Below are 21,961 nucleotides of genomic sequence, written 5' to 3'. Positions count from 1 at the left end.
ATTTTATAATAATAATAATTTTAATTTTATTATATATATATATATATTATAATTATATACAATATTTAATATATAATATAATATATAATTTTATATAATACTAATTTCTTATTGATTATTATTGATCCCTTAGAAATTGCAAACAACCCCAACATAATAATAATAATAATTTTATTTATTATTTAATAATAATAATAATTTATTCTATTATTTTATAATAATAATAATTTTAATTTTATTATATATATATATATTATAATTATATACAATATTTAATATATAATATAATATATAATTTTATATAATACTAATTTCTTATTGATTATTATTGATCCCTTAGAAATTGCAAACTAAACCCCAACATAATAATAATAATAATAATAATTTTATTTATTATTTAATAATAATAATAATTTATTCTATTATTTTATAATAATAATAATTTTAATTTTATTATATATATATATATTATAATTATATACAATATTTAATATATAATATAATATATAATTTTATATAATACTAATTTCTTATTGATTATTATTGATCCCTTAGAAATTGCAAACTAAACCCCAACATAATAATAATAATAATAATTTTATTTATTATTTAATAATAATAATTTATTCTATTATTTTATAATAATAATAATTTTAATTTTATATATATATATATATATATAAAATTATATACAGTATTTAATATATAATATAGAATTATCTAATATTTATTTATTTATTATTAAAGATTATTAAAGATGGCTTTGCAATTGGAAACTAAACCTCAAACACAGTTCAAGCCGCTCAAGATGGCGGCGCCCAGAGCAGTTGGCCTTTGTTGCCGTACAACTCTGGGCGCCGCCATCTTGCGTAGCTGTTTCCTTTGAATGGCCTCTGTGCCGTACTGTGACGTCATTTCCGGCGAGGTGCTGCTCCAGCTGCTGGGAAGCCGCAGCCTTGTTGTCCGCCGCGCCCCGCCCACCTCGCGCGCGCGGGCGGCGGAAGTTCCGGCGGCGCGGACGAGAGAGAGGACTGGAGCCTGGCTGAGTCGCTCTCAGTCAGAAGAGAAGCCGGTTGGGAACGGACCGAAGGGAGGAAGGAGGTGAGGAGTGCCGGCGTTGGGTCCCTTCTGGGGGGATGTTATGGCCGGGAAGGCGGTTATGGACGGCGGAGGGGGGCTCTGTGTGTGCTGCTGCTGCTGCTGCTGCTATTGTTGTGTGCCTTCAAGCCGTTAATGGGGTTTCCTTGGCAGGGTTCTTCAGAGGGAGGCTGCCTTTGAGGCTGAGAGAGTGTGACTCTCCCAAGGGCGCCTAGTGGGCTTACTATGGCCCCGCCGGGATTGGAACCCAGGTCTCCAGGGTCATAGTCCAACACCCAAACCATATGAGACACACACATACATATATTTGTATGTATATACAATGCATATATACACACACAGACATACACAGAGAGAAACACACACACACACACACATATATATATAAAACACTCATATATATTTATATACACACATTCATATATATATATATATATATATATGCACACACACACATATAAAGAACATTCATACATATAAATGTATCTGTATATGTATACATATATACATACAAACACAAATATATATATACACACATATGCACACACAGAGAGACATATCTATCTATAAACACAGACACACTTACATGCATATCTATATGTAAACACACAGAGACATGTGTGTATATATACATATACAGAGACATACACACACGTATATATATATATATATATATAAACATACACATATATTTATACAAACACACACACGCATATATATATACACACACACACTGACATACATATATTTATATAGACACAGACACACAGATCTATGAATACATTCATATATGTATACAGACACACAGACATATACAGACAGAGACACGCACATTCTTATACACACAGAGAGACACAGACATATATATGCACACATGACACACACACACACATGTTGTATCGTATGGCACCCTTTAAGCTCCTGGCGAGGCAGATCCAGCCCCTCTTCAGCCATGTCTCTCTCAGGAACGTACTTGCATTCACAGCCACACTTTCCCCTGTATGTGTGTATGTCTTACTATTTACATTTGCTGTTTACACCTCCCTCCCACTTTCTTTCCCCCTCAGACACACATACATATGTATCTGTTTACTCAGGGCTCAGCCTTTGGTGTCTGTGGCTTTCGCCTTGGACCTTAAAGGGATTTGTATAGCCAGAGCTTTTCGAGGGGACACTTGAGTCCACCTTCATCCAAGTTGTTTGTGTGTGAATGAATGAATGAATGAACGAATGAATGAACGAATGTATATATATATATGTATAGGTATCTTATCAGTTGTTGTTGTGTGCCTTCAAGATCTTTCTGTCTTAGGACAAACCTATCATGGGGTTTTCTGGACAAGATTTGTTCAGAGGAGGTTTGCCATTGCTTTCCCCTGAGGCTGAGAGAGTGCGACTTGCCCAGGGTCCCCCAATGGGTTTCATCATGGCTTAGCGGGGATTCGAACCCTCCTCTCCAGAGTCATAGTCCAACACTGAAACCATAACACCACGCTGCCTCTCATGTAAATATGCATGTGCGTATGGTGATTTATGTTGTTGTTGTGTGCCTTCAAGTCATTTCTGACTTAGGGCGACCCTAAGGCAAACCTATCACAGGAGTTTTTGGCCAGATTTGTCCAGAGGGGGCTTGCCTTTGCCTTCCTTTGAGGCTGAGAGAGTGTGGCTTCTTGCCCAGGGTCACTCAGTAGGTTTCCATGGCTGAGTAGGGATTCGGACTCTACACTGCAGTTGTATATATTTGAAAGATGATGCCTTAATCGTCTGTTAAAGTGGGTTACAATCCTTTGGAAGCTCATATTATAAATGAGTGGGTTGGTCTTTAAGGTCTCACAGGCCTGTTACAGACAGGGCAAAATAAAGCTGCTTCGAGTCACTTTAGAGGTATGGTATTTCAATGATGCATGCGTCCTAAGAGTCCAAAAGCCATACCAAAGCCACACTCCGTTTCTAAGGGCTGGAGTGCAGCTTTGGTGCGGCTTTTGGACTCTTAGGACGCATACATCATTGAAATACCTTACCTCCAAAGTGACTCAAAGCAGCTTTATTTTGCCCTGTCTGTAACAGGCCACAGGGCTCTTGCTGGTTTGCTGCAACAAACAGTTACTCTACTCCTTTGGCAACTACAGCCAGCATTTGCCACTTTCACGGGGGTCCTGTGCCCCTAACCCTAGGAAATGTACTACTTTAGTACATTTTAACCCTTTTAAAGAAGGTTAATTATGTTAGCTTGAATACAGATTGTATTCATTATGGTGCATTTTGGACTAATGGCTATTTTATCGGTGTTTTCCTTGTTTTGGGTTTATTTTGAGCCCTCTTACAAACAGTTGGTAACTTGAGTGCTCTTACAAATAATTCACTCACCTTGTGCTCTTTTTATTCTCATAACATGGCTACCAGGCATGATAAACTGGGTACAGTTTAATATACTTTTATCTCCTTCAAATGCGGACTTCATATTTATTATTAAAAGGACGTATATGCTGCCTCTAAATGGAGTAAAGTGTGGTGGCTGCCTCTAATATAGGTCTTGGTTCTGCACATTGGGTTTGAAACCAAATAGCTTTGGCAGTATTATACGCACTGAAAAGTACAGTGGGACTTTTGCTATCGCACATACAAGTTGGTCTCTGCATTAATAAGGGACAGAGAATGGATCTTAGGGACTGGGATTCACATTTCAGAGGGAATGAGATGCTTTGTTGCGCGGCAATAATAAGCATGATGGCTGTAAATTGACAAATGCTTTCACAATCCTTAGCCAATTTACAACCTGATTTTGACCCTGTTTACTTGGAAGCAACCCAGTCTACAAGTTTAAGATGAAAATCTGAATTGTAGGTAAGACAGATTGCCGTAATTTCAAGTTAAGTAGTAGTACAGAATATTTGGGAATGTAAAATCACCTACATCTCCCTGTTAAATGTCCCAGCTTCTGTCTGCAGCATGGTTAAGTGTATATGCTTAACCCTATCAAGAAACAGATTACCTGGTAGTGATTCATGTTTTGGTTTTCAACCCATAGAAGTCCCAGCCAGCATTGACAGTGGTTGGGAATGCTGGGAGCTGAAGTCCCAAACAAGACCAAAGTTTGAGAACCACTTTTATAGAAAGGCCGTTTTTATGGGCCAGCTGACAAAAATTGTAGCTAGCTTGTTGGAAGCAAAGCCAAATCGGTAGTGGACAACTTTTATTAGGATCAGCTAAAATGTTAAGCAAGGACTGAGCTTTCAAGTTGAAAGAACTTGGAAGCTTGCATACTCCCTGTTTTGTGGTGTTTTTTATTGGTCCTAATGAAGAGTCTGTGCTGCTGTTTCTTTTGGACTTGTGTTTGGGGAGCTGGTTGGGGCTGGCTTTGCCTACCACTGTCATTACTATACAAGCATTATTATTAATATTGTATGACTCCCTTTTGTTTAATAGAGAATGGGCAGAGAACAGAGTTCAGCATTTGAACATCTTGCTTTCTCCACCATTATTAACTCAACTATGGACATAAAATGGTTGTTTTCTTCCAATCTGTTTGATGCTGTTGTTCTCATGAAGGAATGCAAGATGTGAGAATAGAGCATTGCCCAGCAGGGTCTGTACTAAGTAACTTTACTTTATGGTATGGTCTACTACTCCATTCCTTCCTAGGCCAGCTGAGGTGTGGGACTGGCTTGCTTTGGTTTAGCTTTGGGGTTTTTTGCAGTGTGCCAAAGACCAGCACCATCTTTGACCCCATTAGCTACAACTGTTTGTTTGTCCTTTTCTTCTAGAAACTCTCCAGACCAACTGGCTGATAGGGATAGGCAGCAGTTCACCACTATTAGATGACACTGGTCTCTTATATTGACCTGAATATAGCCAACCTTGACTCATTTTAGAAGCTAAGCAGAGTCAGACCTGGTTATTATTTGGATGAACGATTCCTCTGCCTGAACTCCCATTCAGAGTTAACAGTACTGAGCTAAGTGCATCAGTGGGTCTGACTCAGTAGAAGGTTTTTTGTCTAGGGCTGCTAGGGTTTTGCATTCAACAACATCTGTAGGAATTCACAATTTCCACTCGGGTTTGGAAGATCATAAACAGGAACGTGATGAGAGCCATCTGTAACAACTGATACAACCTCTGGGCATGGAAGCTCAAGTTAGCTATCCTGGGTAGCAGTTGATAATCAAAGTCCATTTTTAAAAAGCCATCATAAACTACTTGGCAGCACCACACAATGTGGCAGTAAATCCCATATGATTAATGATGAGTGCCATATCAAGTTCTTCCTCTTTCGTAATTCTAGTTGTGCCTGCATCACAGGTATTTGGTAAGTGCATTATAACAAAGTGATACTTTATTGACAAATTCTTTCCTTAGGAGTTTACCTTTCCAACTAATGCAGCATTTCCTGTAGTTGCCTCTGCCATGACTCCGGATGAAATAACAGTGCACCTAATCCAGAGCTGAGGAGGGAGTTAGTTTACTTCCCGTCATTGTGAAAAGGAATAATTAATTTCTGCTGCCTATTTCCTGTTTTTAACCAGTTAACAAATTTGCAGGAGGACCTGTCTGCATTTCATGACTGCTGAGTTTTTTCCTTGGGAGCCTTTGGCATTATGGAGTAATAAATCCTTGTGTCCCTGCATTTCTACCAGCAATTATATAAAAGCAGCCTTGGCCTTTACTGAGGATACAGAAGTAGACAAGAGCTCCTTGTAACCCTTTCATTCTTGGGCCCAGAGAGGCATGTATTGGGATGTGAGTACCATGCTTACAATGAACACATCTTTAGCTTACTTATAAGCATCAGCAAGTCCTCTGCACCCTTCATTTGGTGTCTCCTGACGATGCTTTTAGGGGACATTTCACAAGGCATTTCCTTACAGAGGTGTAAAATCTTGGTTAAGAATTCACAAGGTATATCAGGGGAAGTACAATGTTTGCATCAACTGTAGAGATGACGTTCTTGCATTTGAAAAGTGGCTTTCTGTGGAGAGGTTTCCAGAGTGCTGTGGTGACTTCATGGTCAGGATGTTATTCAGAGTTGTGGTTTCCAGGGCTGCCCAGTGACTTCCAGTAATACACTGTGGAACAAGGGAAGGGGAAGACTGTTTGGGATGTTGTTAAAAGCCACGTTGTTCCCCTAAATTGTCTGTGTGTAGGTGTGTGGGAGAGAGGCCCAGACCGGGAAGCTCATGACATCAGTCCCAAAAGTGACTTCAGAGAATTCTGTTTTATTGCTATATTCTTTGTATGTTGGAGTAGAGAATATCTGGCTCCCCAAAAATTATTGGGTTCCAGTGGTGAAGTCAAGGATGGCCAAGTGTCAGTGATCATGGGAGAACTGCAGGCAAACCATCCCCATTTCTCTTATTTTCATATTTTGCATTAGAGTGGTCCCTCCACATTCATTGGGGTTAGGGGTAAAGGACCCCAGTGGTTTGTTTGTTTGTTTGTTTATGCCCCGCTCTTCAGCCCCAAACGCTCTTGGAGCGACTTACAGATAGTTAATTACACATTTCTCTGCTCATATGGAAAAACCGCAAATTAAAAAAAGCACTATTCTTTTTACCTAAGAGAACACCTCTCTAGGGATCTGCAGGTCTTCCAGTGCACTTCTATGGTCAACATCTGCCAGAGGTTGATCATAGAATCACACTGGAGGACCTACAAATGCCCAGAGAAGTGCTTTCTCTAGGAACTTCTAGGTTCCCAGAACAACTCTATGATCAACTTCTGGCAGACCTAGAGATTCCTAGAGAGAACATCTTAATCAAAACCACTAATAATCAAATCTGCGAAAGTCAAAGCCGCAAATGTGGAGGGCCAACTGTATAAGTTGCCTTGAGTAATTCAGTACACAGGTAGTCTATAGCCACAGCAAATGATAAATGTGATCCAGGCTGTATATGGCATTGCTTGCTTGAGATGGACTTCATCTTTTCATGTTTCGTCCACCTCAAAAAGAACTATCTTGAGCAAAAGCTCCCACCTGAAGAGCTGAAGAATGTAAACGCAATCAGTTTAGCCTAATTTTGGGGCTGGTTCAGTTGTATCCCAGCATTAAGGATTACATTGATGACTTGTGAAATGGTTAAGTAAGAATTTATGAAAATACGTTTATGAAAACTGGTGAGGAGAAGAGTTGGATTGTCAGGGTCTCTGTGCCACTGACAGCCATCTGTGTGGGGCAGGTACCCTAGTGCTAGCAATTTATGAGTAGCAGTGTCTCCATGCATCTGAGGAAGTATACCCACTCTATGAAAGCTTATGCTACAGACTTCTTTCAGTTAGTCTAGAAGATGCTACAATATCGCTTTGCATATAACTGGCAAAGTTCTTGTTGCCTTTCATCACCTATTTAAATATTTGGAATGCTTCTGTTTCTGTTAGTTGGTTAAACATTCTGCGATTTCTGCAGGTGGATATCGGAAAAGTCCAGCGTTTCTTATTCGGCTGCTCTTGATTACTAAATGTGTGTTTGCGAAGCTGGAATGAGGTTTATATGTACAAAGTGGGTGTGTATTGGGGAGTCCTTTTCACAGCTAAAGGTTTAAAAACACTGTTTTGAGACTGCAGCTTTTGGATGAAAAGAAGCTCACAGAGGTGATAGTTTAGTGCTGGGAATGTTGAAGCTCCCCTTGCACTGAGCCTTTGGGTTGCCATGAGTCCAAAATGACTTGGAGACACACAATAACAACAACAACAACAAAACAGTCGCTGACTACTTAGCTTGCTAGCCTTTTTCAAGAAGTCACACTAAATGTGTTAGGCCACAAGACTCCTTTCTTTTTGTTTTTTCTCCTATAAGAGCCAACAGAGCCAGTCCTCTGGAATTTTTTGTCACCTGAGCATAAATCTCTCTTGCCAACTTGCTGTTTTAGGGCAAGGGGCCTACATGCTTCAGGGATGGGAAAAAGCAGGCGGAGGGTGGGATTTTCTCCCCGCCGTTGTTTGGCTGAAAAGAATGGGAAGGCAGAACAAACAAGTCACTTCTGTAGTCCAGTCCCTGCTCAGCCAAGTTTTCTTTGGCACAATGTGGGTTTAGAGGTTTTAATCTGTTTTGTGAGTGCTGGCTAATTTGCACTTTATGTTTAACATAAGAAATGCAATTTGCGTGTTGTAGGGAATGACAGAGGAAGCATTACTGGAAGAAATACCCTTGGAAAATCTTTTAGGGTTGGAAGAGGGAAAACAAGCAATTTTGCCACCTTTGTTCTCACCTTATTGTTTGCATTCCTTAGTAATTTTTGCTGCCTTCACCCCAACTACAAAAACCATGAGCTTTGGAATCGTGCGATCTTAAAATGGCTAAAACAGGGGATTTGGCAAATTCTTTAAACTCCTGTGCTGTTCTAAAATGCTTTGAAGAGCCATATGCCATCTATCCTTGCACTCCATGTTTCTGTCCCAGTGACCCTGTCTGCTCTTTTCTCCTTTCGCTGGGCCATCTCTTTCCTGCCAACATCACAAAGCTGCCTTTTTTGTCCTTGGGCTCTTCTGAGGCTTTTCTTATCACAACTGATCAGAGCAAGAGTATTCATCTGCATTCAGCTGATTTTGTTCAGTTTAGCACAGGGAAAATCGTTATGCATTTCTGGCCCATGCCTTGACTAATCTTTCTCCAACTTCAGATCCTCTCCTCTCGTTCCAAGGAATACTTTAACATGTCTGAAACAAAGCTACAAAAATATATATCCCAAACAATATGAAGAGAAAGCCATGCATGTTGGTATCAGAAGTATGTCAAAAATAACGTGAATCAGCCCCCGAGTTGAGCACCGTAGCTTTTGTTTTTAAGAAAGACTTGAGTCTGGCTTATCATAGTCAGACAGATGATGTTATGGAATATTTAACATTTTTAAATGGCTGGGAGACAATTAGTAGTAAGAAAGGGTTTCCAAAATCATACAAAGAATATCATTGGTACCTGACCTGAACGTAGGAGGGGAATAGTAGGAATGATTTAAATAAATATTCTCTGCTCATGCTTTTTCTCTCACTAGATAGGAAACATGTGGAAGATTCTAAGTCATATTTGGGGAGATGGGGAACTGTACTTAGGGGTTTTTTTTGCACCTGGTCTAGGCATCCATACCCTCTTTCTAGGGTTTCAGATTCACCAGAAACTTTTGATGGCTTGTTGAAAGAAATATGAAATCACTACTTTACTTTGTGGTCCTGGAGATAGGACAGTCCACCTTTGCCTCTAGCAACTGCTGGGACCAGGTAAAACAGTTTTCCCAGATGGAATCTCATCCTTAAGCTCCATCTGAATGCAATTTGAAATGTTTCCACCCAGTTTATAAAACTGCTGTTCTTAATCCTAAACGTTCTGGATTACATTTCATGCTGTGAACATGTTAGCAGCCATTTTAAACATTGGAATAAGCTCCTGGTCAAACAAAACCCAAAGAGGGTTTTGGAGCAGGACTTCTAAATCACACATAGACTTGATGGGACACTCTTGCATGCCTTTTCCTTCATTTGTTTGCTTGGTGACTTTTCCTCCCGTGCAACACAGCAGGGCAGACTATGTTGCAAATGTTTTTGGCCTTAGGTATGCTATATAAATTAATAAATTTGCATGTCCGTCTCTTTCTCTCTCCTACAGGCGTGAATTGTTGAAGCCTTTATTGGTGTATGTGTGGTAACAACATGTCTGTCCCCCTCCTCGCTGATGCCGTGACCGTTTCAGGGGCAGAGCGGGAGACTGCAGCGGTAAGGGCATCATTTCCTAGGCTTACCATCTGTCGGGATCCAGGAAGATTAAGGGAATTAACTGTATTTCTCTCCCCACCCACCCAGCTCCTCTGGCCTGCCACTAAATGCAAAGGGGCTGCTCTTCCCTGTAAGTCAAAGGCAGCTTGAGAAAAAAAGGGGATGGTGGCAGTGGCAGAGAATTTCTTGTCGAGGTTAACTTTTTGTGAAGAGAAGGTAGCAAGAAGGGAGCAAAACAGTATTGTTCCTTGCTAGTAAACCCCACAATGTTGTTTGTGTAGGACCTGCGCAAAAAGAGCCTCGCTGCCTCTGGCAGGTAATTCGTCCAACTGTATAAAATTATATTGGCCTCACTGCTGATGCTCCTGCACTAACAAGGTAATAAATGACCATGGCTTGCTTTCCCCTTCTAATGCAGAGGCGGGGCTGCTGTGGCAGACCGTTGTGGCTTGCCAGCTCTGCGGAAATAACACTTGACACGTTGTGGGGGACCAGAGCCCTGTTAATCTTCAGTCTCCTCGCTGGCCCTGGCTGTTTTCACACCATCAGATGTACCCTGTGGTTTGTACCTTGCCTATACATTAACTGTGTCCTCCCTACTTCACCTCACAGGATCCAAACTCTGCACAGAGAACACATGACATGAGTCACACCTACTTGCCTAGATAAGCATAGGCCACATGATTCTATTCGAAGAGTTTGGCCTCCCAAACATATCAAATGTGAGAGTGGGAGAATGGTATGGGGTTAAATGGACTGTTTGCCAGCACTCGGGCATTAAAGCTGCAACCTCCCGACTGCTATTAGTTCTTCCAAGTTACTGTCATCACTTTAATCTTTTTCTACATATTCCTAAGGTCTAGTAACTTGCCTTTTTAAAAACCAAGAAGCCCAAGATATAGATGTAGTACATGCTGCATTCTGTAGCACATTGTGTCCTTGTGTGGCTGTTGAGCAGATACTTGCTTTTCTTAATTTTACCAGTCACGTTTCATATTCAGTGTTCAGAAATTGCCATATTCCAGAACTGGAAAACTCATGGTCTTGTTCTGAGATACTGTGCAAATGTGTTTAATTTCCAGTTGTGTTTTGGTTCGGTTCTTTTCTTTTTTTAAAGACAGATGGAAATACAGGAGAGGATGAGAATATTAAGCCTTTCTGACACTATATATTTCTGAGCTATGGGATGGGCAAAGCTTGTGAGATGTTCAGGTTGGATGAACCTGTCAAAAATTGTAAAAGTCCTGGGAATTTTTGACATGTCTCCAAAGTCCCATCAGCTGTGACTGGTATTTCTTCTTGGAGGGCTGATGGATGTCCCACAACATTTGGAGGGCCCTACATTCTCTTTAAGAGAAATTTGCCTTAGTGTGCAGTTTGGGACGGGGGTGAAAGAAACTGTGCAAGGTCTACAAGTCACCACCACAGCCATAAGGGCTTAAAACTTGCTTTTTCATTAGAAATGAATGCAAAAGTCCCTGCCCCCCCCCCCCCCCCCCCCAGAGTACATGGGAGCAGTTCTAGGCAAATTAGATCTTGGGAATCTGCAGATGAGCAATGCTTTTGCTTGGGCTACTTTGGTTAAAGGAGTGTCCTGCAAAACAGCTATAGTCATTTGCTCTGGATTAACCTTTCATGTAAATTGGTCCCCTGAGGAATTTCTCCCAGTCAGAGTCACAGAAACACCCTTCCCTTCCATGAGCAGTGGTTCCTTCCAGATGCATTGAGCAACTCTTTCCATAACCCCCATCCAGCTAATGTATCTGGATGGCACCTGCTAAGGGGAATTTAGGCTTGAGGTTGAATCAAATCAGAATGGGTAACCTCTGAGGTAACTGATGGTGTGATGCTAGTCTGCCTAAAATGGAGGCCTATCACTGCCTAAAGACTGCTGGATTTGGCATTACGAGCATTTGCCACTGAGACTTGTGATGTGGCTGGTGGAGACCTTTTAACCCACATCTGAATGGCTTTCATGAAGTGTCTAACAAGCAGATCTGATTTTTCTTCAGAAAGGCTGAAACGCATGTTTGGCAATAGAGAGGGGAAGGCAAAACACAGCCAACACTTCTAGGTGGTGGTTGTTGTTTCTTTGTTTCTGAGTTTGGTGGTCAAGAAGAACTAATATCAGTTGAAGGCAGAAGGGAAATGTCTGCCTCTGTTTCTGTATGCAGCTTCTAAAAGGTGGATTTCATGGCCATGGCTGCCAGTGGTGGTGGCTGCGTGCCTTCAAGTCACTTCTGACTTGAAGTGGCCTTAAGGTGAACCTGTCACAGAGATTTCCTAGCATGATTTCTTCAGAGGAGATTTTGCCACTGGTGTCTTCTGAGTTTATTTTCATATCACAACTTTTCGTATCTGTATGGTTTACTCGCTGGGGAGGGGAGCAAGAAGCTCTGCAGGCCACCAAACTGCCCAACTTCTGGAAATCACCTTGGGACTCCTCTTTGGCGCCAGAGATTCCACCAGGCATTACCAGTCTCTTTCAAGAGATCGCTGCCATCAGAAGATCTGTAAGCTTCAGCTCTTTTGAAATCGAAACAGGAAACTGTGCTCCTTTGAAACTGTGTCACAGCCTTTTACGTTAAAAGGGGAAAATAATAGTTTGAACTAGACAGAGCAGAGGAGAATGCACCCTGTCATATTAATTCTCATATGGGGATAACCAGTTTCTGTCTAGTCTAGGGAGGGCTGTCTCATCTAGAGAATCCCAAGTCAGGGGATTCCATGTTCCTTTGGGAACATGCAGATAAAGTAGCTTGGCTCAGTCCTATGCTGGCCCTCCACCTTTCCAAGATGTTTTCATAATGACTTAGCCAGTCCTTTTCCAGTGATTTTCCCCCTCAAAGGAGGTGGCTGCTGTCTTATTACAGCCTAGGGGCAAAGACTTTTTTGTGACATTCATATTCTCTGTTCTCAGCCTTTCCTTCCCATCTTAGGTTGGGCTCGTCCTGCTTTTACCCCTTCTGCATAAATTGCATTATTTATTCTTGCAGCTAATTACCTCACTAGATGCTTTTTCATTGGCATTTCCAGGACTTTCCTAGTCCTTGTACTGATTAATGTCTTTTCTTTTCTGGTTCACAGGTCATTTTTTTACATGGGCTTGGAGACACAGGGTGAGTATAGGGAGATACTGGCAAAGCTGTGTTGGTGACTGAGGGTAGGGGAGAAGGGAGGGCTGAGCAAAGCTCCTCTTTGTTCCAACAGTCTGGACCAGAGAGAGGCATTATTTCTAACAGGAAATAGTAGAAAGAAGACTGGTATAAAGAGGAAGATGGCTGCAGGAGTAGGATTGGAATGAAAAGCTGCAAACAGGCTGTCCATCCAGATAGGAATGAATCTGGGAAGATACCTTGCACAAAGCCAGATCTTTGGTCCATCTAGGACAATATTGTCTAGAAGTGGTTGAACTGCAGTTCCTTAGTACAGCCAGCAATGTGAGCTGCAGTGCAGAAAGCATATGGAGAGCCATTGTTGCCCTCTCCTGCTCTAAGCTGTGATTCTTCAGAGTTTCACATTGTTGAGGGGAGGGTGTTGCTGACATTACTTGAAGATGTTGGAATTCGACGTGGGGTTTTGTGTGTGTGAAATTTGTGTTGTGTTTCATTGCGACCTCCAGAATAAAATGGGGTAGCTTGTATCCTTCACAACAGTTAGCTGCCTTCCTTAGCAAGGGTAGCAAATCAAACATAGTTAGTTCATCTAAACTAACAAGAGGGAGCAAGTTTAAACAAATGGCTGGGCAGTTTGCTTTTTCAGAACAGAGAAATGACTTTGTCCTGTGAACGCTTGGACAACAGAGCACAACACATCCTTTAACACAGATCACTTTTGAGTATTCTGCAATTCCTGTGTTCAGGAAAATTAGCTGATAGAGCTTGTCCTGGACTACACAGAACAGGAAGTGATCCAGGAAAAGCTTTTAACGCAATGTCCTGCACATACCTTTACCACGCTTGGCAGCTATGGGCACATCCTGACATACCTTTTCAATATAGTGGCTTTCTACAGGATGTGGGGCAGATAGGCAGTGAGAAATGCTTGCCTTACCCTCTCGTTTCATTGCCACGCTATGCAATGCTAAGTCTGATCTTTTTTCTTTCTTTCTTTTTAATTTCAGGCACAGCTGGGCTGAGGCCCTGTCCTCCATCCGGCTTCCTTATGTAAAATACATCTGCCCTCATGCGTAAGTACTCCTTTGCCCAGCGCTAGACTGAAACCTTTATTTTACGCGCATCTTGTAAGTGAATACTGAGAATTGTTTCTGACACAGCTATGATATGCACTGGCTACACCACAACTCTGCTGGCTTGAACTCTCCCTCTCCTTACCTTAGACAGCAGACCCATCTGTTCATGCAACATCTTCTGGGGCAGGTTCTCTACAAAACAGAGCAACTCACTGGTGTTCCATCCTGCTTGACTTGGGCTTGACTCTTCTGTGTCTGATTGTAGGCAGGCAGGCATTCCCCAAGCCCTGGACCCATCTTAATGAGAGCAGGCCCCTGAACCTCTCAGCCAGAGCAAACGGCTGTTGGTTCCTTAGCAATTTGCCAGAAAAAACACCGGGATCGCCTCAGTCTCCAAATGTCCAGGTCCCCAAATGAGCTGCTAGGCAACCACACCAAACACTGCCTTATCCAAGAGGGACTGTGTATGATTTTAGAACAGATGTGGATTTTTACAGCCTGTTTCCCCTCTTCTTCTGTAGGCCTAGGATCCCTGTCACCCTCAACATGAAGATGGTCATGCCATCCTGGTTAGTATAAAAAACTCTTTCTTGAATCACCACCAGGTAAGCTTTGTTCCCTGCAACCAGCGGCCTTGGCCCGTCTCCTGTTCCACATGCCTTCCTGCTATGGAGTTGGGCTTGGAGCTCTGGCAGTTAAGAGGAAAGATACAGATGAAAAAAATGATGGGGTGGCAGGGGAAGAGAAAAAAACAGCTGCTTGGGTGTGTGGAGAATTTCAGGAGAGCTAATGAGACATTCACAAGGGCTGCCCATGGAAGGTGAATCCTTTGACAGGAATGGGTTGTCTGGGGCAAATTAGACAGGGCACATGCCATGGGTACTCCTGGAAGTTTTGGTGTATGCATTTAACATTGCTGAGGACAGAAGCTGGACCTCCTAAATATGGAGAGGTAGGTGATCCTGTACCCCATAGTCTGTACTTCTGCAAGTAGTACAGATGTCATTTATCTGGATTTCAGCAAAGCATTTGCTAAGGTCCCCCAGGAACAATGGATGCAAGCTACAGGAAAACAGATTCCACCTCGACATTAGGAGGAACTTCCTGACAGTAAGGGCTGTTCGACAGTGGAACACACTCACTCAGAGTGTAGTGGAGTCTCCCCCTTAGAGGTCTTTAAACAGAGGCTGGCTATCTGTCGGGGATGCTTTGATTGTGATTTCCTGCATAGCAGGGGGTTGGACTGGATGGCCCTTGGGGCATCTTCCAACTCTATGATTCTATGATAATGTTTGGATTAGAAAACTAATTAAATGCAGAATAGATAGGAACGCTGTCAGATAGAGCCATAAGTGGTTGGAAAACTGCTTAAGGAGTCATCACCAATGGCGGTGCTTCACACTGGAAGAAGCTTTCTCTCCAATGGAACCCAAAGTGGGAGATACCAGAGAGCATGAGGAAGAAATCCTGTCTAGCTTTCCCAATGGTGTTGCTTGAGCTCTAATCAGTGCTATGATTCTTTGATATCTCAGTCTAACATAATGCAGCCAAGTTGCATTAGAAAACCCCCATGTAGGTTTTTTTTTTTAAAAAAGAAAAGCTAGAACACTAAAGTGTTGCGGTTGACTTCCCCCTTTTCCTCCCCTCCCAGGTTTGATTTGATGGGCCTGAGTCCAGATGCACCAGAGGATGAAACTGGAATTAAAAAAGCTGCTGACAACAGTAAGGAATATTTGCCCAGGTTCAGCTTGGGGGTTGGCCTATATTTCTTCCAAGTCATAACTACTGTCATGTGAAAAGTTGGCAGAATCACAGGGATTCCTTTTTCGTTGAGCTCGCCTCTGGTCTCTTGAAGAAAGTAAAGCCAGTGAGCTAGTCAAGGGGCGTGTTAGCATTCTGAATGCATGTAAACATAATTCTGGGACATTTTATTCTGGTTGAAATGAAGCCTGGCTTCCTATGTTAGGCACATCACGAGCTGTCTGCAGGAATATACATTCCCCACCATCACCTTCTGTGCCCTTCCTGTGTAAAGCTTAGTTTTGTGTTTGATACGCACTGACATAGACAGTAGTGCCCACATAACATAACACAAAAATGGAAACCGGTGATGGCAATTTAAAAAAAGGAAAGGACTCATTTCAGAAGAGGAAAGATCACGTCCCAAAGTTGGCTCTTGATTTGCAAACACCTGGCACCACCACACTGTCTGCCTTCATGTTGCATTTCAACATCTAAGACTAGCTCCTCTGAGTGTCAGAGAGAAGATGCAGCCCACTCATCTTGCAGGTCTCACACCAGCTGTCTCTGGAGCTGGTGTGATATAATAGCTGTGGACTAGAAAGGCTGAGATCTAGCTCACTTGAGAGGTTATTGGCAACCTACAGCTTCAGCACAACAGCTGTGTTAATCTGTTTCAACAAAACCAAGAGTGCAGTGGCTCACACTGTGGCAGCATCAACCTTCATGGGGCCAAGCCAAGTCTAACAGATGCTCAAGGAAGGCTCAGTGATTTTCCCGTGCTCCTTGTCATTATGTATTACCCACCAACTCCTTATATGTGCCAGTCTTCTCTCCTTGATCTGTGCCCTCCAGGCCTTGCAAAAAGAAAAACACGCTCTTCTGAAAACATGGCATTTAAAAGCAGAGTAAAATGACTTTGTTTTCATAATTCATTGTGCACGGCTACACTGCATTTAGTTCCAAGTATGTAAAGCCTGTGATACTGTGCCACTTTGAAATATTGCCTCTCACTCTGTCAAACTCTCTCCCCCCCCCCCATCTTGCAGTTAAAGCAGTCATCGAGCATGAGATAAAGAATGGAATTCCAGCTAACCGTATCATCTTGGGAGGCTTTTCACAGGTGAGGGGAGAGCAGTTGGACAATAGTTTTCTTGCTGATGTGTCCCTAGCTTTGTACACCTGTGTGTGGACCACAAATTTCTAGCCCTTATAGCTGAGGGAAATATGTTTTTGGACCCAATTATTTGGGATCTAGCAGACAGTTTGTAGGAGCAGACTTTTGGAGTGGACATTCAGCCAACTTAGCATCCTCGCTTCCTTCTGGTTGGTAGAGTACGTATTTCATACAGAATAAGCAAACTTTCAAAGCCTGCATATAATATACTCAAGTGTCAGAATGCTGCCTGTTTATTTTTGCAATATTTAGTTTTATCCTGGGCATATCTCTTGTCAAGCAGTGAATTGGGATGGGAAAGGTGTCATCTGTTCTAGTTCTGGGGGGAACGCTCTGGTGAGAGTGTGTGCACTTAGTGCAGGTGGTATCTTGTAAGAACCAGAAAGGAGTGGTAGTGAGAGAAGGGCATCTGGGGCAGAAGTGGATAGACTTATTTATGGGCCTGTTTAGATGGAAGGTCCATTGGGAGCAACCCCTGACCTATTGTTGTCTCATGGTTGTGCTCTAGGGTGGTGCACTCTCCCTCTACACAGCGCTCACTTGCCAACACCAACTGGCTGGTATTGTGGCCCTCAGCTGCTGGCTTCCTCTGCACAAGACCTTCCCCCAGGTACTGTGGCTTCATTGCTTTCTAAATTGCCATCAGTGGGGGCAGAGAGATGTGTGCCTGCTAAGTGAGAAATTGATTGTCTGATAGAATGGCTATTGGATAGATCTTCCAAGATGTCACAAGTCACAAAATGCAGTGCAGCACACTTCCATTTTCCCTGGGTTGGTCACATCTTGGTGCTTTTGCCCTACTGCTACTTTTCCCTCCACTCCTTGCAGGCTGCAAGTAACAGCATGAACAAAGACATCCCCATTCTGCAGTGCCACGGGGAGATGGACCCCATGATCCCAGTACGCTTCGGAGCCCTGACTGCTGAGAAGCTGAAGTGTGTTGTGAATCCCAGCAGGATCCAGTTCAGAACCTATCCAGGAGTGATGCACAGCTCCTGCCCTCAGGTTTGTGGCTGAACCATAGGTTAAAATTTTAAATTCATTTAATTGTATGCCAGAAGCTCATGTAGTGCAGTTGAGGAAACTCCCCTCTTTTCCTCCTGTTTGTAGGACATAGAATTCCCATTTTACTTTTTGGATTTTTCTTTCTTTTAGTTAAGTGCATGGCCCTCATAGTGACACTGGGGAGCTTGAAGCTGAGTAGGTTCACAGTGAGGGGCTTTTGCTGATGAAGGCTTTGGGTCTTTTCTGATCCCCAGGGAGAGGAGATGGGGAGAATGCTTTTAGGGCAGGCCTTCCTTTGCCATAGCTGCTGGGTGTAACAAGCACTCTTCTTTTCAATCCATGCAGGAAATGATGGCTGTGAAAGAATTCATCGAGAAACTGCTACCCAGGATTTAAATAGAACTCCTCAAGACTGTTGCAGGGAGAGGAGATGGAGGTTTCCACCTATGACCTTTCACCCTTGACCTGATGGCTGCAGTTGGAAGCCATAGCAATCCACCACCAGGCAATCCACCTCCACTCAGCTGATTTCCTATCTCTGGCCTTCCCTCTTCCTCTTGCACTGTGCCCCTCTTGTGCAAAGTAATGGGGGCATGCTCCCTTCTCTACGTGGAGCAGTGGTACAGAGCAATTTTAAGGTACAGCTGAGATCCCAAACATGGCTGCCTCCATGCAAATTAGTATTTCTGGTCATCTTATTTCAGAGTTTTTCTGCTGTCTCCTCTGCCATTCTCCCCCCTTCTCCACCCTCCCCCTAAAATGGTTGCTGTGGAAATGAGCTGGGTGGTAGCCAAAGATATTTAGGAGAATGTCTTCTGTGCTGTTACAGTATTGGCAGGGAGTACCTCTGCAGTAGCCGAACTCCCTAATGGGCTTGCCATTCTACCCACCAACCATTAACCCCCCCCCCCCGGTACCATGCCTCCCTCCTGTGACCCAGCACCTGTGCCAGCCTGTATCCCAGTGTGGAACCATCTTGGAGGCAGCCAGTATCAGAACCTTGCCCTCAGGCTGTCTTGAGGCTGGGGAGGCAAGGAACCATCTCCCAGCCCACCCGGACATCCATTCCACTGAGACCTGTAAATTAATCCTGTTCTGAAATCTCATCAGCCTGCCAGGCCAAGGGGTTTGTATTTGGCAGAGGAGGTTGGGGGGGGGGGGGGCAACCTGGTCAATGTCCAACCTCCAAACCCATCCTGGGACTGCTTATTCCCTGGCCAGTCAGCCTCCTGCACTGTTCACCGTGTGCACACCTTGCAGGTTCTGCTGGAGTTCTACTGTTAGTTGGGGCACTGGTGTGGTGGAGGCCCTCCCCAATCACCTTACTAGGAATTAATGCAATGTTGTGTGTGGTTGTGTGTATTTTTTTAAACAACCTGTTTGTTTCTTTTACGATCCTTTCTGCTGCCCTTGTGTTCAGCCCAGTAGGTCCATCTTGTTTTGTGACTAGGCAGGTAGAGCCTGAGTCTGAAGGAGGTCAGCACTCAGCCAGCCTTCTGACGCTTACAGCTCTCAGACACAGCCTCACTGCGTGGCCAGTGGTTCCTCCAGCACTGTTCGTGGTGCTGTTTGGATAGCATATACATCTCAACCAGAGCCCCTCTTTGTGCTCATTTCTGATCCATATCAGGTGGCTTTGCCCCCATGCCTTGTGTGTGTGAGCACAGGATGTCTTAGAGCACCTTCCCATCTGCTCAAAGAAGCTGCCAGGCATGGCTCTTCTTCTTAGCCCTGGTGGCTGGCATCTTTGTGAGCCAGTTTCCCAGGTACTCCCACCTGTCTTTTTTGCTGCAAGGCTGCTCCTTTTGCCAGGAGTCAGGTTTTCATCCTCATTTCTAGCAGTGGGGTTTGCTGTTGAACAGCAAATGTGTTCTTAAACATCCCCCCATGTCAGTGTCCTGTGTGGGCTGATACCTCAGCCAGGGACCAAAGTGATCTTCTAAGAGTTCCATTTTCCATTTTCCTTCCAGTGGATGACTTCTGTTGCCTCCCATGTTCCCCTAGCATCTTGTTCATTGTGTAGATTCAAACAGCTTGCTTCATGCCTTCTACTGTTGCAAGTAGCAAGAGGAGTGCCCCAAACCAACCTCCTCTCAGTTCCCCTTGTTATCTCTTCTGGCAGGGATGGGTGATTGTGGCCCTCTGGGTGTTGCTATATTGCAACTCCCATCATCCTTCACTATTTGTTGTGCTGGCTAGGGCAGATGGGAGCTGCAATCCAGCAACGTCTAGAAAGCTGCTGTTTCCAGGATGTAGCTGAGACCCAGAAAATGGGGTTAGGACCAGATCCTGATGGAAGTAGGGGTTGCCCTCTCATCTGTCACCCTTATGCTGCTTTCTGCACCTTGTGTGGACCCCATTTGGTGTGTAGCTCAGTGCCGGACTGCTCACCCCTTGTGCAGCTCTTGTACCTGACTGCGCTGCTTTGTTCTGCCATGCCTGCTACTCCTGGCTGAAGCTAAACTTAATAGGACAATTTGGCTATAACCAAGCTTGACTCTTATGCAAAGTGAAGACCTCCAGTTTATATTCACTTTCTCTTGGGCCAGAGAGAAGCCACCCCTCTTTGTCCGCTTCTCTAGTTAGCAGCTGCTGACTCACCAGTGTCGTCCTGCTGGATGCAGGAACTTCACCAGTCTAATCCCTGTTAGGGCCACATATCTGGTTTAAGGAGAGAGGTGCTCACATTCACACAAGGAGAGGGGAAAGTGATTGGGGGAAGGAACAGGGCATAGTGTTCACTGGGGCCTCTTTGTTATCATTGTAGAAGAGGATAGCAATAATCCTTTCATTAACTTAAATTCATGGGATTCTTTCTAAAGGAGCAGCCTTGACAGTGAAGCTGCCTCTCATTTGCTCCTGGGAGGATTTGAATTCTCTTTTTTACCTCTGCACATAGACATGGCAGTAGGCAGAAGATGGCAGGCCTGGTCTTACTCAAGGAAAGAAGCAGTAAAATTCTGAGATGCTCCAATCAGTTGTACCACATATTGATGTCACTATGTGCATGTGTGATTTTTGAATACTCCCCTGTATTTAACAACAACAAAATCTTTGCAAGTAGGACTATCCACACAATGAGTTTCTAGCCCACCTCTCCTCTCTGCTAGCTTTCTACTTATGAGGGGGGTGCATTCTTCTTTTTGTTTTGTTTAAGTATTTTGTCATATAGTCAGAAATGGTACACCCCATTTGCCTACATCCCTTCTACCATATTTGTAGGCCAGGCCTCTGCTTCCTCATGAAAGTGAAGATGGGTTAGGCAGGCATGTGGGGCTGGCCTCCTGGATAGATCTGGCTGGCTCCTTTGTATGCCCTCCTCTTAAAAGTCTATGGATTAAGACTATGAACTGGACTGTCCTGCATAGCAGTTTACACAGATATCCTGCTCTCTGTTCATCGCTGCTCCTAACGCCGCCACTTCCATCTTGGCTGGACCTTTTCCAAAGCAATTATCCAAATCCCTGGCACGTCACAGGTTTCTCTGCAGGGAATGTGTCAAGAATGTGGAAGCCCAAGGAAGATGGTGGCTTCCCCTTGTTCCTACACATGCCCCTGTGTCTCTCCCTGCCCCCTTTCTTTTTGTCTTCCTCATATGTCATTTTTATTTTTTGTGTTCCACTGACATTAAAACAAACACAACCATCAGTCTCGCTTGGTTGGTTGGTTTGCTGTAGTTGACGCAGGCTGGTTTCTCCTGCAGTTTGGTGTGCAAGGCTCTTGTATAGAAACAAAGAGCAAACTTGTGCGAAAAGCAAAGGTTTTTCTCCTACAGGATAGGGGAGGGAAGAGCATCCCTTCCATTGCTACCTTTTCACTAAAGGTATAAGATGGGATGTGAATAGGGAGAGTCCCAACCAAGGAATGTGAATAAACATAAATTTGACAGGTTGGATTCAGATTTTTTGCTTTCTGTGACAGGAGGTTCATCTCAAGGAAGATGCCTCTGCCTACTCTCAGGTTGTCTTTTTCCCAGGGTCTCCAATTGTCTGTTGAATATTTTAGGGGGGCTGGAAAGGCTGCCATAGAAAACAATGGTCGGGAAGTCT

The 21,961-nt window shown here is 43.5% G+C and overlaps 1 protein-coding gene across 2 annotated transcripts; it reads left to right on the top strand.

Moving 5' to 3' along the window:
• Nucleotides 1-973: 973 nt before the first annotated feature.
• Nucleotides 974-21,804, top strand: LOC149305043 (acyl-protein thioesterase 2). 2 transcript variants are annotated; one of them, XM_089479373.1, is made up of 10 exons: nt 974-1,101; nt 9,692-9,798; nt 12,886-12,917; nt 13,922-13,987; nt 14,512-14,559; nt 15,642-15,712; nt 16,780-16,853; nt 17,416-17,517; nt 17,736-17,912; nt 18,258-21,804. In XM_089479373.1, exons 2-10 carry the CDS (start codon nt 9,721-9,723, stop codon nt 18,306-18,308), a joined length of 699 nt encoding a protein of 232 aa, XP_089335499.1. In that variant the 5' UTR covers nt 974-1,101; nt 9,692-9,720; the 3' UTR covers nt 18,309-21,804. The 2 variants fall into 2 exon arrangements, with proteins under 2 accessions (XP_089335499.1, XP_089335501.1); XM_089479375.1 differs by lacking the exons at nt 974-1,101; nt 9,692-9,798 and adding an exon at nt 10,272-10,359.
• The last annotated feature ends 157 nt before the right edge of the window (nt 21,805-21,961 follow it).

This window comes from Sceloporus occidentalis, unplaced genomic scaffold (assembly GCF_023333645.1).
Source record: "Sceloporus occidentalis isolate IW3139 unplaced genomic scaffold, rSceOcc1.0.p SCAF_13, whole genome shotgun sequence".
In the NCBI taxonomy this organism is placed as follows: Eukaryota; Metazoa; Chordata; class Lepidosauria; order Squamata; family Phrynosomatidae; genus Sceloporus; species Sceloporus occidentalis.
This window is presented reverse-complemented; position numbering and strand designations above follow the sequence as displayed.

Excerpts from the sequence above, each read along its gene's own strand:
- LOC149305043 (XM_089479373.1), top strand. The coding sequence starts at position 9,721 with ATGTGTGGTAACAACATGTCTGTCCCCCTCCTCGCTGATGCCGTGACC. Across the intron at positions 15,713-16,779 it reads TAAAAAAGCTGCTGACAACA|TTAAAGCAGTCATCGAGCAT; the intron begins GTAAGGAATATT and ends CCCATCTTGCAG. Across the intron at positions 17,913-18,257 it reads TGCACAGCTCCTGCCCTCAG|GAAATGATGGCTGTGAAAGA; the intron begins GTTTGTGGCTGA and ends CAATCCATGCAG.